This window comes from Caloenas nicobarica, chromosome 7 (genome assembly GCF_036013445.1).
Source record: "Caloenas nicobarica isolate bCalNic1 chromosome 7, bCalNic1.hap1, whole genome shotgun sequence".
In the NCBI taxonomy this organism is placed as follows: Eukaryota; Metazoa; Chordata; class Aves; order Columbiformes; family Columbidae; genus Caloenas; species Caloenas nicobarica.
The window spans coordinates 25734501-25753714 of NC_088251.1; the positions used below are offsets into that span (position 1 = coordinate 25734501).

The 19214-nt window shown below is 40.6% G+C and overlaps 1 protein-coding gene and 1 non-coding gene across 2 annotated transcripts; both read right to left on the reverse strand.

Moving 5' to 3' along the window:
• Window positions 1-798: 798 nt before the first annotated feature.
• Window positions 799-19206, reverse strand: LOC135991138 (mitochondrial import inner membrane translocase subunit Tim23). The gene is made up of 7 exons (XM_065639428.1): window positions 19049-19206; window positions 18535-18593; window positions 14864-14957; window positions 14568-14652; window positions 12478-12536; window positions 9862-9972; window positions 799-1456 (listed from the first exon to the last, which is right to left on the reverse strand). The coding sequence occupies exons 1-7, from the start codon at window positions 19143-19145 to the stop codon at window positions 1341-1343; spliced, it is 621 nt and encodes a 206-aa protein (XP_065495500.1). The 5' UTR covers window positions 19146-19206; the 3' UTR covers window positions 799-1340.
• LOC135991216 (small nucleolar RNA SNORA74) lies at window positions 12865-13067 on the reverse strand. The gene has a single exon (XR_010606499.1). It is a non-coding gene; the product is annotated as a small nucleolar RNA SNORA74 (small nucleolar RNA).
• Window positions 19207-19214: the final 8 nt, after the last annotated feature.

Genomic DNA, 19214 nt, shown 5'->3' on the forward strand with positions numbered 1-19214 from the left:
CTGAGTTTCTTCTTGGAGGAAGGTAAGAACTACTACTTTCTCTGTACTGCTTTTTTGTAGTTTCTGTTTTCTTGAGTGCAACACAGTTATCAAGAGTGGTTTCAGTAGGGAGGGCTCAAGTAAACTCTTATTTTGCGTTAAGTTGTCTACGGAGAACTAAGTTTCTTGTTTTTCCCTTGCCCTGCCTTCACGCTGTCTCAGACCTGTTTAATTGTTTATAGACACTATTTAAAAACTGGAGGAATGAGCTGTTATACAATAACTCGAATGACCAAAATAATTCACAACTACTGATAATTTATCTGTAAACAATGCTTTGTACGTGGTTTAACACTGGAGAAGATGTAGGCTCATCACACCTCTTCATTCTGCCAAGAACCTACGAATGTTACTTGGGGGGGAAAAGCTTGTCACTGATTAAAAATCTGGTAATAGGTAATGAGAGGAGTATTTATACTCCATGGTTTCTAACTGTTGGCTAAACATGTTCTGAGATCCTGGAGCACCCAAGTGTTTTGATAATCTAATGGCAGCCGTTCTGCAACAGCAACTGTACCTCATTGAGAAACATCCAGTTCCTTATTAGAGTAAATATGGGCGCAGAGTCAAGCCCTGGTCTGCCTCACCATCACCTCGTATCAGGAGACAATCACCCTATTAGTTTGCTTCCCCCCCATGCACTATCTCCCCCATGATTTTATCAAATTGGTCCTTCAAAGCAAAGCTGTAAATAAGAGTCACTGGATGTGGCACATTTTTGTCTTAACAGGAGCAGCAAAGCATAGAAACATCACCACATAAGTACCACCCTTTTTATTAATGACGATGTCCCTTTTTACAGTTTACCCTGCGCTGCCAGAATGATAAGCCTTGCCCTGTGCCAGTTGCTGCGTAAGGCTCCCGCTGGCTCCAGCTGCCCGGGCGCCACACGCTGACAGGCTGCGGTGACTTGCTCTACGCGGACACGGTTTATTACGCGGCGCTACCGTTGCAGTACCCGCAACCCAACGAACCTGGCAGCGCAGCAGGTACAGCTGTGGGAGTGGAGCGTGCCTCGTAGCTCTGGCCCAGGGCTAGCTGGTGAGCGTGTCAGGGAAACTATCTCGGTGGCCACTCTGCTCGCTTGCAGGTCCAACAAATATTGCTGCCTCTCCAGTGACTGGCTGGTGGGAAGGAACGGGCCAGTCCAGCTACACGATGTCATGAGGTTCCTTGCAGTATAGTTTCCTTCAGTTTCACACTAATTGTAAATAAAGTAGGAAGGGGCACCAGATAGATCTTGCAACTGGTTTGATGGTGACTACGCAAGCGTGTCCTCTGTCCAGTGCCGGCTGCCCTGCTCAGAGGGACTGCCGGGCTATGGAGCCCTTCATGTGCTCCCAGTTGTTATAGAGAGCGTAGAGCCCAGTCAGCGTCAGGCCGGCAATACCACCTCGTGCTATCCCACGCAATCCACCTGAAAAAGAGAAACATTAAAACCCATTAAAGTTACATCTGAGGACATGGGCAGCTACAGTAACTTCCAAGAAGCTGTTCAAATCCAGAGGAATCTCAACGAAACACAGTTTTTCTCTTCTGAATGAATTTTCAGAAAGGGAACCTGTGGTAATTCTGTCCTCCCCTGAAAGCTACTGCCAGACTCAAGAAAGGTCGTTCCTGATCCTGACACTAATTCTGCTGGTTTGACTTCTTAAACTACATTACCACTACTGCCTGCATGAACCATGACCAAACACTCGAAGCAAAGACAGCTTTTCCCAAGTCCTACTTCATCTATTGCACCTGTCCTCAACACAGGTCTTTACAGACACCTGTGATCTCTTCCTGCTTCAAGGGCATGATTTCAGAAGAGGAATAATAATCACATTTGTTAGTTATGGTAACTAGGTTTGGGGGAAAGGAGAAAGAGCAGGAGGAAAATAAATGGACACAACATAAACTGATGTGGACATAGCCTTGGGTACCAGAGATTCACGAGGGCCGTCACGCAGAACACATCACTACCTTTGGGCCTCTGGAATTCTAAAAGTAGATGAAAGGGATCAACTGGAAAGGATTTACTAGGGCATATATTAAACAACTTTCTTTATTCTTACCACTATTAATCTTCAAAACTATCGTATTGCAATGGTAAAAAATTAGTCACATAGGTGATTTTAAAAAAATTTTTTTTAAAATTTTAACTGCTCAAGACTTGAAGCTTCTGCAAGTTGTGAAGGTAAAAATACAGGGCAAGTTTGGCTAATACCAGGAGTCAGCATACTTGGCTGGAGCTAGGAGTCAGCATCGCAACTCCATTCCACCCATCTATTGTGGTGTACAGCGGCAGAAGCAGTGACTTCTTGTTGCTTTTACTGAACAGCAGAAGGTTTCTATTCCTCAGTAGTAGAAAGTGCCTTAGTAAAGCTCCCAGAACACACTATAAATGCACAGGCACATCTGAGAGCATGACTCCCAACAGGAGGAAAACTGCTCTGAATTTGATTCTGCAATGTTTATCAATCCCAGCCGAAGCAAGCTAGATAAGGTGTACAGTGTAGAGAACAAGGCCAGTTTTCACTTACAGCTAGATAAAACCTGCCTGCTTTATTAGTAAAACCGACAGTGGAATTCAGGTTCCTCAAACTTGAAAAGAAAAGCATCTCAGTAATCAGTGACCTGGTTTTTTTTTTTTCCATTACGGGCCATAAAGCTGTCTTCCAGAATCATATTTAGGCTTGTAGTGGGGCAAGAGGCTGTTGGTGTCAGCCAGACTGAGACTGCATCACCGGTGCTGCAAGATCAAATGGATTTCACTGGAGTTGTTAAACCTCCTCGCGTTGCCCAGGCACGTACTGAAACCAAGAAGCTGCAGAAGTTGGACTTTGTACTGCAGTCCATGTCTAGCCATAGTTTCTAGAAATGTCATTGCCAGACCAGCTGTGCCGATTCAAGGGTTTTGTTGGAGCTAAGCCTGAGTTCACAGTTGAGAACTCAATAGCTCGAAGGAAAGCCATACTGCTTATGCACCTACGTGCCTAAATCAGGATTTAGCAATGCAAATGTAAACTTCAGGATGAATTATCAAAAATAGGACTTGTTGCACAAACAGCTTTTCACATGAAGGGGTTGCAGCTGGGTACACAGAACTAACTGTATGCAAGCAGCTTCTGGCAAAAAGCCACAGGTGAAATTTAAAGGACACTTTGTGCAAAACTAGTATTTGAGATAATCTGTAAAAATATTAACTCCTTGTTACTTTTGGGAAAAATGAATAAAACATTAGAGAGCTTGATTTTCTGCTGTTCTTATAAGGAAGCAATTCTTAACAGAAGAAACCCCCAAAGAGGGCTCCTAACTGTTCTGGTGTACAGAAAAATGCACAAAATGTGGAACATCCTCATAGAATGCAACACAGTACAGAGCTAGGGCTGTTCCTGCAGACTCTTTCTTCAGCCCCCAGGTTCAATTCCTCTCCTTTCCCCTTAAACTCTTATTCTTCCTATGGAAGAAAGGTGGGCTGAAGGCTGATCAAGCCTGGCTCCAAACTGTGGGCAGTTAGGACTGTACAAGAAGGGTATCTTCTCTTAAGCTGGGTAGCTGAGCTACTTTCTAGCACCCTGCCGATGTGGACACGGTGCTGCTAAGATGTGCTGCTCAGAAAACAAAGAAATGTTGTTACTGTTTTCATGTGTTGAGGTCAGTCAGGTGAGGATGGCAGCTCTGAATCAATCACTGGGCCTAAAGCAGTCTGTAGGTCTTGCAGACAACCTGGGCACTTTGCTGAAGAAGATGTTTCAATGGAAGTCTGTTTCACAAACAGGAACTAAACTTGTACAGTCAGTATAGGTGCATTACTGAGTGAATTTGGAAAAAATCCAACAAGAAAACATGTAAGAAATGTTTCTTACAAAGTTCCCCATGGCTCTACTGCAAAATTCTACCAGTAATTTGTTTTGTAGCAGTTGCACCTGGTTTCTGAAACTATCTGCAGTAATTACAAAAAAAGGGGGAGAAAAAAACCTTCCCTAAGTGGTTAGATTTGCATTTGGGTAAATACCTCCAGGTATGTGGCAGACATCAAACAGTAAGGCACTGCAGAATGCAACCCGGTTACTGGGCAGGAAATGTTAAGTCCTCTGAGAAGATTACCTTGCTAGGAAGAAAAATTCTCCACTCCCATCCCAGCTGTGCTTGCAAGATAGAACACATTCCCACCCCACCTCTGCAATCACACTCTGCAAGCCTCTGATACAAAGTCTGCCTTGACAAACTCTGCTAGAAATGTGGTTAGAAGTCCCTAATCTTGCATGTCTGGGCAAGATAACTTAAAGTTCCAGCTGACAGACATTTCTGAAAGCAGGTATTTTGAGACCAGGCAACTTGCACAATAGTTGCGAAGCTGCCATGGGTTTCCAAAGATATATCTGATGCTCTTTAAGGGAGAATTTAGTTCTCTGTTTGGCTTTAGCTGCTGCATCCTTTCACCATACAGCACTGTCCCACTTCTGTGCATTTACAAGAGGTTTCAGAGTATGTAATGACACCCAGCATTCTAATAGCACAGCTTGGCATTTCTTCATGGCGTGATCCACTGACACTGAACTTGACTTGTATAGTGGGTCAAATAATTATCTATATAGCATAATATGAGGGCAAAATCTTCCATTTGGAACCTTACTGTCTCTATTTTCAGAATGTGCTACTCCACTCTCCTGGAATAGTTCCTGGGATGTTTAAAGCACGAACTATCCAACAGCAAACATTAGAAATACCTTAACTGAAAACCCAGAGCCACATATTTATGTCAAATGAAGTGTAATAGTTAAGTTGTAATTAGCCTTCTCTCTTTCAGTCTCCCTCAGATCTTCAGAATGCAGTTTCTCTTCATTTAGGGCTTCTAGGACCAAAAATATTTTTAAATGGTTTAAAGGGCTTGACTTTTCAAATGTAGAAGGCAACCTTGGTTTTGCTCCAAATTCAGCATAGCGGTAGCTGACCAGACCCTCTGAACCATCAGGCAGACATCTGTTTGAACATCTGTGGGTGGTCCTATGTCCACAGAAAATTCAAAGTTTCCTCCTGCTGCTCCATGGGGGTCATTTTATGAAATCTTGTGAATGTGGGCAAAGTACGTGGGTACAGAAATTACTGAGGAAACTGCTAAACTTTGCTTTAGAAACAAGATATATTCCAGAAAAGCATGTTCCACTTTCATACTGCTGCAGTTAAGACAGTATTGTGGTTAAAATATAGAAATGACAAAGCTTGAAACAGGGAAAATTTCCTGTAGTTACCGTGGTGTGAAGGCTAAATTAAAAAAAAAAAAATTACAATTTAATTTACAAGTTCAGAAGCTTTAAAGCTGTTGAAATTACTTTGCAAACATCATTAAAATTCCCTGTTTTCTCACTGGGTGAAAGCACAGAACCTGACTGACAGGAAACTACTTCAGCTACTGTAAATGGCAGCAAGAACCCTGCAAATCCCTGGAGCAAAAGAACTTGGTTCATTGTTTCTGCTTAGCGGAGCTGGGCAGAAGGCTGCACTGCTTTCAGTGGCCATGTGTATTCTTAGACATTAGCCCTCAGTAACAAAGAAACCCCTGACAAGCTATTACCTGCAGCACCCGCCTGTAGTTCGCCTTTATCTCTTATTTCAGACCTGAAACAAAAATCTTTCACTAAATACCATTTGTTTAATAGTCCTATAGACCTGTCATGTTAAAGGCAGGTTTTAAGAGGTTCTTAATTTCTAAAACACCTGATGGCTCTGAACTTCAAAGTTCAGAAGCAAACGCTTTACTTGCTTTTCTCCAAATAAAGCAGAAAATCAGGCTATCCCAGGGCCATACCTGCAGCACTCTGCGAGCTCCTTTCTCCCCCTCCCCACCAAACAGAAACAAGCAAAAAAACCTGTCTGGCCCAAAGAAAAACACAGATGGAGCCCAAACAGAGGAGGCTTTTGTAGCCCCAGTAGCTACCTAACGCAACTGCCCTGAACTCCTACCCACTGAATCTCACTAAACTGGTCTTTAGCTCTGGCCAGGGTTTACTGCTAGCAATAAAACATTTAGCTCTTCTTAATTAATTCGTAATGTATTGACTTTTCAGGGTTGTGTTGTGAGGTCTTAAAATGACAACTTCTCTCTTCAGCTATTACTAGCATGCAATTCCCTTCTCTTCAGATGCAGTTTTATACCAAATTATGTAACATCTCTTGTGCAAAAGGCATGAGATGCTCTATCTAGTATCAGGTTCCTACTGCACAGAAGTACAGTAAACAGATAATTTGTTCACTGCATTACTTTATTTTTGTTTTCCCTAACCTCAAGGGAGGAAAAAAAAAATTATCTAAGAAAAAGAACATCTACAACCTGTGTAACCCTCAGATAAGAGGTAAAGGTTATTTAACTTTTTTGCTTACTGAAGTCTCTGACAGGAATTTCAATGAGAAATTAAGGGCTGTTACAGAGTCAGAACAAAGTCCCACCTAGCTCAGTATATTTTTCCTGAGTGATCAATCCTGTGTACTTCAGGAGTGTGAGATCCTCAGCCAGCTGTACCTTTGTGATGTGGTGACTGGAACCATGTGTGTTCTCATGGTGGGAGGGAATGATGGTGACATAGTGCACAGTGACAATCATGTCTTTGATCTCTGCTACTTTCAGAGACCAATACAATTACGAGAAAACAAACTGAAGAGATTTGATGTAGAAAAGAGGTTGAAAATGCATGCAAGAGGGCTAAATGTTTATGTTAATACTTATGCTTAGTAACATTTATCAGAATTAAAAAAACAAACAAACAAAACCCTGGCATAACAGATCTTAATTTCTGCCTTTGCTTGAAGAATAAAGAATAGGATCTTATTTAATGGAAAAAGCCATCCTCATGGACTTAGGATACCAGATGCCTTTAAAGCAAAACTCAAACAGGATTGACTAAGTTGCAACAACACTTCTACTACAAACACCGCTGGCAAAGGAACACAAAGGGTTTTCTGTCATCCATCACTTAATTTCTACCCACAACATTCATCTTAAGTTGTGAGCTCAAAACGCAGCTTCCATGAAATTGCAAGTCTAGTGTAACAAGTTAGTACTGTACTCTCACTGCTACATTTGGGCTAAAATCCAGTAAGTAAACAAATGTGAAAAGTAGAGATCACTTTGGTCAAAGGGATCAGCTAGTGTCCTGGTTCCAAGTTCCTCAAATTAGCTTTACTTTCCACACCAATTCAACATCTGTTGATCTAAGCCATCCGGTATCCCGAGATGGGTTCCAGCTAACACTTGGTTTATAGTGTCAAATTAACAGATTCTGACTCACTCCCTGCAAGACCTTCATAAGTCTTGGGGACTTAACTGCTTTGGTCACTTGCAAGGGGCAACTTCAGTGGACAACACCACTTCCAGTGAACACAGGAGGGCTGAACTTCCACAGTGCTCACTTGCAGAATTTTTAATCTTCTCACGCGTGAGCTGTGTTAAGTAGCCTTGCACAAAACTTCCCACAATCTAACAGCTTTAAACCATGGGTATTCTGGAAAGCCTTTTTTTGTTTAACTGATGGCATTTTGGTAATGATTAACACCTCTACAAGGACAAATTGTGAAAACTTGGACCAGTTTGGGATAACAAATCTTGTCTTCAAAAAGTCTTCACACTATTTTTTTTTTCCTATCCACTCATTCCCCTCAGCAAAGGCTTAATTTGTTCCAGAAATTGAGTCTAGGCTTCGTAGTGTACCCAAGAGTATTCTTCAGTGCAGTGGAGTTGCTGATGAATCCTCCATCAGTGCTGTGTTCAAAAATAAACCAGAAAGTCGTAATAAAAAACCTGTCATACTTTATACAGTTCCTTCTTAAATATGTTCCATATCTCTTTACAAAACAGGAATGATGGAAGTGGGGAATCTGAGTGTTTGAACAGCATTGCCTTCAACTCTGGATCCACCCTTTGTGGATTACCAAACAGCCTTGATTTAAAGTGGTGTGTTTTTGGGAGTTTCCAGCTGATATTAAAGTACAGGGACTTATAAATGTCCCTGATGGCTTTCAAATTTTCCCTTTTTGAATGCCAACACAACATGGCATTTTGTGTAACACAGGAAACAATTACAATCTTGAAATATGCCACAGATGTGAACTGACCATTGGCATATGGTTTAAATATTCAAGATTTTTTTTTTTTTTTAGATAAATATATATCGATGCTGGGTAAAGGCATAACTTAGGGGGAAGCTTTACCATACGGTATTAGGAAGTGCATTCCGGTATAAGGTGACAGGAGAGGAAGCATGGCAGAAGCAGCAAGAGGGACAGAGCATGAAAGAAAAAAAGGAAAATAAGATTGGAATTAAATTCTTCAAACGGATGTGAATATCATCTTATTCACTTCCAGAAGTAATCCTTCACCTCTCAGGTGAAATTTCCCCTATATGGTGAAAAGCATATTTGAGTTTCTGTGCACTACAGTTCATATGCACAACACACTTGAAATAGGATACTGTAATGAACACAGACTTAACTACGTTCACCTTAACCAGAGCTACTATTAGCTCAGTAGATCAAAAAGTTGGTCAAAACAAAAGACCCACTGTGCTCTGGTAAGAAAATTCTTTGGAGTGTCACACGACTGTACATGTGACTGAGTACTTATCCGTCCTTGCACTGTGCCAAAAAAGAGATTACATGTAACACAAGCTCTGTATTTCTGAAAGGTAAAGGGGAAGCTTCTGCTGCAGTGTAAAATGGCAGTTTTCCTTCTTAATGATAACTTCCTACAGAAAATGTAAGATTTCTATACTGTTACCCTATCTAGCTGTTGGCAATCTGGCATATCACTCGTGAAATCCCAAGTAGTTGATTACGAGAGAGCTATGTGCTCTTGCAAGTGCACAAGCTAGTATTTATGAAGGCTGCTCAAGCCAATTATGTCTGGTTTCAATTAATCTAGGCCAACAGGAAGGTAAGATCTCTCAAGTTGTTTTGCCCCGTATCTAAAGATGGCCTTCAGGAATGCTTCTATGATGCTGAGGCTCAGTTAAGTACGCAAAAGTACGTAGGTTAATTCTAGAATTATCTCCTCAGTAAAGTATGGGTAAATCACATAGCTAAACCTTTACCGAGGTACTTAAATTTTATACTTTTTTCCTATGGTAATGTCAATCTCTGGTACCCAGTAGTCCTCTAAAAATTATAATATCTCCAATTGTTGATCTTGGAATATGTGTTAACAGGCATTTTGCTGATGAAGGTCAGACCCTCTCTTCTGCGAACAATTCATTATGCATCAGCAAATGAACCTGAAATGCATGCCATTCACCAGTAACATTATTTGTTGGTTTTGACCACTATGCAAAGACTAGAGTCCTACCACAAGATGACAGTTTCACAAACAGCTAATAGCCCTAACAGTAATAACCCTATATGTTAGTTTCTTTCTGCATACTTGAATGACATGAATTTGTAAAACTGGTTTACCAAAATATTCCATCTTAAGGAAAAAAAAAAAAAAAAGGATCCATGTTAAATTTTCATTCATGATTTTCACTTTCTTGAGAGCGTAATTTTTTTATTAACCTTCATTTGGAAAGTTATTTTACCTTACAGTCTATTTAGGATTGTTCTGGATGAATACCACTGTTTCATTTATACTTAGAGAGGGTAGTCTCATTTTAATATTTCTAGTTATTGTTGCTTAACCTCAGAAGTAGACAGCATCAATTCAGGTTGTTTCCTTTTTGGCATTAAAAAAAAAATAATTTCATTTTTACACTGCCAGTTTTTCGAGTAGGATAGTGTTTAGTAAAAGTAATAAGAATCTTAATCAGGATAAAACACAAGAAAAGGAAAACTAGAAACACTCTGCTACTCTACCGGTGCTTTTGTATAGCATTCCTGTCAAAGTTCCAGCAGCTATGGTATTCAGGTCATCTTCTGCACCTCGTGTTTTTTCAATGATGACTCCAAATGCACTGTAAAGTAGAGCTGAGAAACAAAAACATATTAAATTCAAGTTAAAACTCCCATTCTCTGAGACACAAGGCTTAGAATCCAGACTCTGTGTAACTATTTAGACCACACCTCCGAAACACAGATTTCCTGTTTATTTAAAGGGGGAGAATTCTGTTCCAAATCCTGTCTTTGGTATTTTTTCCAGACCTACTTCTACTTTACAGGTAATTTTTCTTTCTCTAGTTATAGTCTGGTTATAAAGTAGCATTCTTCATGACATCTAGTATTGCCTCAAGACACAATTAATATGTGATACAAAGCACTGACTGAAGTCTAAGCCCATTTTGCTAGTTCAAATTTGTTTGAAAAACTCTGAAGGGTTTACCTTCGTACTAGCAGGCTTTGTATTGTCTTCTGTGGATGGCATGAAACTAAACTCAACACCACTTTCTAGGTAGCAGAGAAGAGTGTTGCCCACGTGCGACTGAGATGAAATGCAAATTAAGTGCAGCATTCAGATCATGTTAGCAAGAGGGAGACACAGTACAATGGGCTATATTCCCCTTATAAATTACTACTAGATTGCTTGGGATTTGACATTTACAGCTGCTTCACCTCTGCCCGAATATGATAACTTTGTCCCCAAACGGCTTTTTGCTCTGGGAGAACTTTGGGGACTGTCCTGGAAAGGATTAGAAGGAGAAATGCATGGGTTTTTAGTATGGTTGCATATATAATCTATGCATTTTGATGAAGGGAAAAGGCACCCCCATCCTTATTCCTCATGATATAACCATATTTCACGCTGACGAAACAGCAGAGTATGTTGTCATTTTAAAGTGATAAAAACAGCATAACACTTTAATTCACCCATGTCCTCCAAGAATCTGAAATCTTTACTTCTGCTAAAAAACCTGTAAATCCTTCAAAAGCAACTATATGAGTGTTGATGAGTTCAGCAGAGGCAGTGGTATTTTACCTTGTCTTAGTAGCATGTAGTATTAACAATGTGGGGAAGGAAAAGCTGAATTCAACATTTTAAAAAGTACTTTAACACAGATGTTGCTACCTCTGTTCAGGAACAGAATGGCAAAAATTGTCAGTAGTGACAAAAGGAATCTTTGAGGTACAGAAATGCCGCACAAGTCGAGGAAGATGCAGAAATACTTCAGCTCCTTGAAATAAGCTTCTCTGGTAGCTAGGACAAGGCAGAGCTAAACCAAATCCCAAAATACCAAGTTCTGTTTAACTCTGACTTGGGAGGCCATATTTCATTAGAAAAATAACAATTTGTTACTGGAATGCACAAACACTTTCTTGAGTAATCTTTCTTCAAACACAGCTGAAAAAACATGTTAATGTGTCACTTAACCTGGAACCTTGAACTGCAGTATGCCCACATCTCGGTTTTCAGACATGTTTTGATTAGATTTGGAATAGAAAAGAAAAAAAATCCCACAAGTCTCACTAGGCAATATGCACCTCTTAGGAAAAGTGCCATTCTCACTGTAGTTCAGAATCCCCTCTCCAACCATAGCCTCTGTATTATGCCTCAAAAGCTGATGGCAGCATTAAATGGCAAGCTTATCTACTCTTTAGAAATAATACTGAAACAAAATGTAATAAATGCAACTTGGCCTATGCTTTGCATTTTTCAAAATTCAAATATATGTACACTGGGTTATAACATGATGTAATCTGTTTTAAACACTGCTAATTTCTCGTCTGTTACCACTTTGTGAGGCAATGAGTTCCATCATGAATCTTCAAAATAATCAGTTTTGGATTTCTCCTTTCAAAGTAACTGAGCACCCTTTGCTCTTTTAAGACTGGGGAGGAAGTAGCCAAGGAGCTTGTATTCCATAGGGCATTAGTTATTCCAAGGCAACCAATGTGATTGTATTTCCTGTCCCCCTTCCCCTCCAAACCTCAGTTCACAGAAGTTTCTTTCTCACACATCAGGCTTCTGGTAATTTTATTTTCTCTTATTTCTAATGTGTATTACTTACAAGCAATGTTTAGATTTAAAGTGAGTGATACCATATGTGATTTTCCTAGCCAAGCTACCATGATAAAAGGCTAAGTCTTCAAGTCACTATCACATTTCTTCTACAAATAAACATTTTGTTGACTCTTAACTGGAAACAGACATCAGGAAGTTGCTCACATGACTAGAGTCTCTTCTTAGGTTATAAAGTTATTTCAGAAGTATCCAATTACAAATCATGAATTAACTGGAAATTATTGACAAGTAAGAGTTACCTATAATTTTCAGTTATTCCATAGCTAGAGTTCTTGTTTGTAGTATACTAAAAATGTGGGGGGTAAATTACAGGCTTTTTGCTATTTAAGCTTCAAATCTTAATCTAGCCTTCAATTTCCTTTTCAATGTCTACTGAAATGCCCTCATGTACCAAAGAAAAAAAATCCTGCAGTTTTTCCTTATGGATTTCATAATGAAAATTTAGAGAATACACTTTCACATCAAACAGTTACATCTTTAAACTGTTTTTCTTACAAGATAATGAGCTTACTTACCCAGAGATCCCAGTGTGTTAGCCCATAACGCTCCTTGCCTTGTCACCATATTTAGAATTCTATAAAAGAGTTAAAAAGGTTTTAAAACATTTAGCTCTCTGTATTGACACTGAGGTAGTGTTTATGATGGTTGATAAATGTTCCTGACATGGTGATTACACATAACTACTGAGAATGACTGATACACTTATGCTGACTTAACTGGGTGAAAGAGCTCCAAGAAAGCTACTGCTCTTCAAGAAGCTGCAAGCAACACAGGGACCATGTGTCAGGGAGTGTGGTGATCCAAAGCAAGGCTGAACCAAAGCAAGTCAGGAAGAAAAGAAACAGTCTTTTGCATTGCCATTTGTCAAACTAAGAAAAGGTAAAGTACCCGGAGTATTTCTGTATGTACGCTTCCAGACTAGCACTAAAGAGGGAGAACAAATCCTTAGTGCACTCTCAGGGAAGCACAGTGCCACTTTGTTCTGGCACCAGCTGTCTCCAGAACGGTGACAACGGCAGCCAGAATAAGTGACTGATCTTTATCTCCCAGCAGTGTAACACTATCACAGGCACAGTCCTGCTCTGGACAGCTGACTACCACTGGAACTTAGTTTATCATTTGAAGCAACGAAAGTGTCACACATTATGTTCCTTCTGACTTGAGTTCATTTTCCACTACCTCTTTGTTTTTTACAATTTTCATTAGGAGACACAGGCCATTACTGAATATGGTTAGGTAATGAACTAAACAATAACGAAAAACTTCATTCTGAAATGAGAAAAAAATCCAAGAGGCTAGATTATTGACAATCTCCCTCTAATTACAACCCCCACCCTCATTTTGTAACATTACATTAACTCTGAATTGATGAGAAAATTCATCATTTTACTACCATGACATACTATGAGATTTTGGTGACAGGGGATTACCAGCAAAATTCAAATTCACCAAAAAAAAAAAAATCTGTGTAGGTTAAGCATAAATTTGAAGGAAATCTAGCTAGGCAAGTCTCTTCCCTGCATTTGATTAGGAAAACATGGAAGGAACTTGGCACACAGTTTCAAGGTGATGACTTTCAACAGGCCTTCTCCTGTGAAGGGTGAGGACCAACAGCAGCGTGTGCAGTGCCTGCCACCTGCTGGGCTCAACCCTCCAACCTTCTCACTCAACAACATGTTCTGTCTGACTTGGTTCATTCCGAACACGTAAAATAAAATCCTGTTTATCTAGAACATTATGGAAGATTCATAATTATAGTGGGGAATGTGGTTCTATCTCTAATGCTAGAGATGGTAAAGAAGGAGATGAAAAATACAGAATTTTAAAAGGAGCAGAGCCAGTAAAAACTGTACTAGGAGATATTAAAATCCTCCTCTAAAATTCCCTTTTCCCCAAAGTACTGTGGGATTGAAAATGGTTTCCCCCAGTTATTTCACCCCTCTAGTTTCCTACGTCTCCTTCACAAGCACTTAAGTTTTCTTGTATTATGTCTGAACTACTAATAATTCTAGAAGGAGAAGCACACTGCAGGAAAAAATGTGTTCCTATCTTTACTGTGTCCTTTCAAATGATCAGGTTAAGGTGAAAACATGGGAATGCCATGGGTGTTTGTGGATACTGTAACCAGAACAACTTCCACTTGCTCAGTAGCATGTGCCTCTGTCATCCCTAATGCAAACCCGGGCAGGCCCAGCTTCTGCATTTTAATCTCTTCCTGGGTTTGGTTGGAAAGTTTGGAAGAGAGAACTTGCTCTCCGATAAGTGACAGCAAGAAACAAACTGTGCTGCTTCTGGGAATATTTTGACATAGAAAAACACTGCTTTGCCTTCGAAGTAGATTTCTAGTAAATATCAAAGTAGTAAATCTCAAATATTTAAAGTAGGTCAGGAGACATACCAATTGTCACTAAATGAAAGGCAAAATGCTCATTGTAACTAAGAACGCTTTATAACTTGAAGAAGACAAACACTGACTCTAATTTGTCCCCACTAATGACATAAAAATATACTTATTTTTGCAGTATATTCAGAGCTAATGTTGTACAAGCTGGAAGAAACAACTCTGTCACTAAGGTGTACTTTTTTTTTAAGATTAAATACTTACTGTACATTTCTAGGTTTTGACCATGCCATATTCTGTGTCTCCTTCAAGCCAAGTCGCAAACCATTCAGCGCACCAAATGCTGCCCCTATTTAGCATAATGAGTTATTACTTTTTAAGAAGGTAAAAAACAAAGGAACACAAAGAACAATATCAGAAGTAAATACCAAGAATACACCTCAGTGTACAGACTGAAGTCAAATAGCTGTTTATGTAAGACTAGAGTGCAGAACAAGACATTTACAGTCTCGTCAGTGTTACCTGGACAGCTGGGAAAAGTGAAAAACACAACTGCCCACCTGTCATACAGCATCCTCCGATGGTGAAAAAGGCCAACTCAAATCTGCCTCGTGTTTTGTTGGCTCCTGTGGGCAAGATAAACTCATCTGTATCCTGGGGGAAAACAAGACAAACACACACTTCTGTATTTTCCAAGTGTACCTGCTTTAAAATGTAGGTCTTGTCAAAGTTACAATGACCTAAATTAAAAACAGATACAACCAGAATTTCTGGAAAACTGTTGTGTACAGCAGCACAGAGGTGGAATACATTATGTGTATGCTTTAATAGCAATTAAAAAAAGACTTCAGAAAGATAAACTGAAAGCTTTTTTTTTTTTTCCTAGCTGTCCTTTTTACAAACTACATCAGGCAGCCAAAGAATCATATTGTGTGTATTGTGTGGCCTGTTGGTTTGTTTCTTTTTTCTTCTTTCCTTTTTTTAAAAAAAATAACTATTTGCTTAATTATTTATCATACCTTGCAGCAGGAAATACAAGACTCATTGCCCTCTAAAAAATTTCCTGTTGTCTGATTATGCAGCCCTGTTTCCTCACGGAGCAAACTAGACTGATGCAGTAATGCTTTAAGGTTTTCCACTACTCTGACACTAAAGAAAAACTGCCTTTGTACTGAAAAGTATTTCCTGCCACTGAAATAAGTGACCTATTTCAAAGACATGAAAAAAGGAATACATTCAAAACTAGCAATGATCAGGCATGAAATACGCAAGGCTAGTGGGTTTGGGTTTTTTTTACTCATGCATCTTTTTCTCACAGGGACAGGCTTGTGTTCTCATAAATCAGATTTGTCTAAAAAGCTGGCGAAATGGGCTGATAACTAGCATATGTGTAGAGATAAGGTGGGCCAAAGCACTTTTTCAATATGAGACCTTGAGAAGATGCACACATTGATAAGGTGCTAAAGCAGTAAGATCTCTTTTTATGCTTGTGTGCTTTCCAGTTGTATTATTCACGCCCCATTTAACTGACATATGACAGCAAAAACTGCAGGCTCAAGTAACTGCATTCTAAGGGGTTTTCTTAGTCCACACTTGGCACTAAATGTGGATGGCAATACAGAAAAAATACACAGCTTCTAAAACTGTGAATACTGTATGAATAAACTGAACCTATAATATGGTTTCTATGTTCCCTGTAATGGGATATTTGGAGAAATTCACTGCGTACACTAGTTGGCAGTTTCTTATAGTTTTTCTTACTGTCCAAAAAGTCAAGATGAAGCAATTGCTGTCTGTATATAACCTCTCTGTTTCTATAGAAACAACACCTAGGAAGCACATCCTCTAGGCCTGCTCTATAACAGACACCTGCTGAAGGTAACAAAAGCATTGCAGAAAACACATCAGTTTGTGCCTGTATTGATGGACTAACAAAGAAAGTGGGTTTTAAAGTGAAGAGAACCACTGTAGCATTTGTTATCGTGGGAAGGCCACGATCAAAATGTTAAAATTCTCAACAAAAAGGCTGACCTTCTCTCTGCATTCTGAAAGCAAATAGATGGTCTTTAAATACAGGACACCCTCACCCCTCCACGCACACCTTCACAGACAAACCAATTTTAAAGGCTAAGACTTTAAGTTCTCGTATTTTAAAATATTGGCTACATCTTTTTCCTTGAATTTTTTGAATCACTGAACAGTTAAGGTGTTGCTGAGTTTTTACAGGACTTTGGTCATCCTAATGTGAACAACCCAGTATTTCAAAAATAGTAATTGTGTACTGTAAGCCAGGAATGTAGAAAAACAGCAGGAGGAGAGAAACTCCCTCACGCAGGTGCAGGGAGGAAAGCACCCAGGTCTGTGTGACCGCAATTACGTAACTGCAAGTTGCATCCTGAACCATTTGCTTCTGCCAAATGGATAAGACCTCTACTGCTTGCTTTTGCTAAATAGATAAGGTTCTGCTTTCTTGTGATTGATAATAATAACTGAGTAATGCTGCTTTCTGTTTTCTTGTTCAAATAGAAAAATAGATGTATTATGTAACCCTGTAAGTTGTAACCTAAAAATAGTATGTTGAAGAAGTATAAATATTTCTGTGTGACTAACAATAAATGGCTCATGATGATCATATTGATCGTGTCGTGAAGTCCATAGAACCCTCGTGTCATTAAGGGACCTGCGCAGACTGTTTCATGCAACCCCCTTGCTCAGAGCAGGGTCAGCTAGGGCTGGCTGCTTAGGACTGTACCCACGTTTTAAGCATCTCCAAGGATGGAGACACCACAGCTTGTCTGGGCAACTTGTTCAAGTTAAAAAAAAAACGGCATTCCCTTTTATTTCAATGTACTTACTAGTGTTAAACACAGAGTGGTGAAGTGTAACAGCACAAACTGTAGCCTCTAAAGTTATTTTTAAACTGTTCTGTAAGTTACTCATGACACTAATGCAAATACCTTATTTTCTTTCAAAACAAGCTTTAAAAAAAACCAAAACAAAACAAAAAACAAATAAACCCCACAAAAAACCTGAAACAACTATTAGTATACACACACACTTTGTTCCAAAAACTGTTATACCATTTTTAACACTAACATGATCCCAGATATACTGTACTAACTCTACAACTTTAGACGGTATTTTTGGAAGAAGTCTAAATAACAGCAGCAGGCAAGATAATCATGCTAGTGAATCAGCTTCAAAGAGAGGCATATCCCATTTTCTACCATTACGGGAGAGTTACATTGTAATATTGACTACAACAGCTTCTAATGAAAGAGAAATATAAACAGCAGCTCCTAGAACTGCCTTCAGAGCCTTTTCCTTTCCAAAGCAGCAGTGGCGCAGCGCACCATGAAACAAAAGGCAAACAGATTAGTAGATACTACACAGCTCTTGACCCTCAGTGCTACTTCTGCAAAATTTCATGTTCTCAGAAAATGTAAGCCATACGCATATAAACATAAAGAAAATATTAACAAAATAAAATCATTAAAACATGCATCCTTATTGGATTAACTTAAACCTTTTCAGCTATAGTTAATACTGCTGAGAAAGAAAAATATTATAAGATTTTAAATTATTTTATTTTCTTTATGGAAAATCAATGGTCTATGGGCCATCATGTTATGTTAACCAATATTAAGTTGTGTAAGTACGATAGCTACATTATTCTGTAGAATAAAACAGAAATCTCTGCTTCATGATTGTCTCCCTTCAGCTGTGAAATGACATAAGGAAAGTGGTGTGAAATTTGCTGCTGCTGTGATGACAGCACACATGATGACAAGCCCTATATCAGGTCTGGGGTTTGGTGGAACACTGAAAACTGATTGAACTCATCACAGTACAGAAAGCTTATCTATCAAAAGAGGGGAGAGTTTCTGGCTGCTCTTACTGACTGAGGGGGCTTAGAGGAGGGTGTGACAAATGCCAAACTTGTGCAAGGGTGCGTTGAGGCTGTGTGCCTCAGAGTAGGGAGAGAGACCTCTTATTTTCAATAGTGGCAGGCTTATATTGACGCAGCCGTCTTATCCTCTATATTAACACTGTTTCTCCTAGATGCCGTGGCACTGGAAGCTTTTATTAGGAACAATACTGAAAAAATCCTTTCTTTCAACTGCTCTATGCTTCAGTACACACTGCACTGCAGGATTCTTGAGATCCTCACATGCGACCGTACAAACAATGGAATCGAGTTCAATGCAATAAAAACCAACCATTTTCTCACCTGTACTAGATATTTGGGGTCCAAGTTTAAATATGGTGACAAAGGACTCATTCCAGTTACTGAAAGGAAAACAAACAAACAAACAGAATCACACCAATTCCCCTCGTAACAGTTTCCCATCCGGTCAGTGAAAGGGGCAGACCGCGTGCGGGAAGCGGCGGCAATTCTGCCGTTCAGTCGCACAACTGCTGGAAACGCGGCACGGACGGGCAGCCACGTTTTCCGGGAGCAGCACGGGCGGGGCGGACGCGCCGCCTCTGTGACCGGTGTCGGTCTCACGGCGCTGCCGCCGCGGGACGGGCTGCGGCGGAACCTGCGGCCGTCCCGGCCGGGCCAGCCGCGTGGGGCCCGGCGGCCCCCCCGCCCCGCGCTGGGCCGGCCCTGTCCCGGCCCGCTCCGGGCTGGTTGCCCAGAGCGGCGCGGCCGCCCGGGCCTGCCCCGCTGCCGGGAGGCGGATACCGCCCGCAGCCCCGCCACCCGGCCCCGCCGGTCGCCCCTGCGCGCCGGTACTCACGCGGCACCCCGGCCAGGTCGGCGTGTGAGTACCCGGCCCCGCCGGCGCCGAAGAGGCCGCCGAGGCCCGTGCCCTTGGTGTTGCCGCCGCCCTCCATGGCGCCGCCGGGCCTCGCGCCCGCCGCCCGCTGCAGCAACGACCTCCGCTGCAGCAACGACCTCCGCGC

Bases quoted from the DNA above. Each gene is read 5' to 3' on its own strand.
- LOC135991138 (XM_065639428.1), bottom strand. From the start codon at position 19,145: ATGGAGGGCGGCGGCAACACCAAGGGCACGGGCCTCGGCGGCCTCTTC. The intron at 18,594-19,048 runs GTGAGTACCGGC...TTTTCCTTTCAG, and splicing joins CGACCTGGCCGGGGTGCCGC to TAACTGGAATGAGTCCTTTG. The intron at 1,457-9,861 runs GTAGAGTAGCAG...TCTCTTTTTCAG, and splicing joins AATGCTATACAAAAGCACCG to GTGGATTGCGTGGGATAGCA.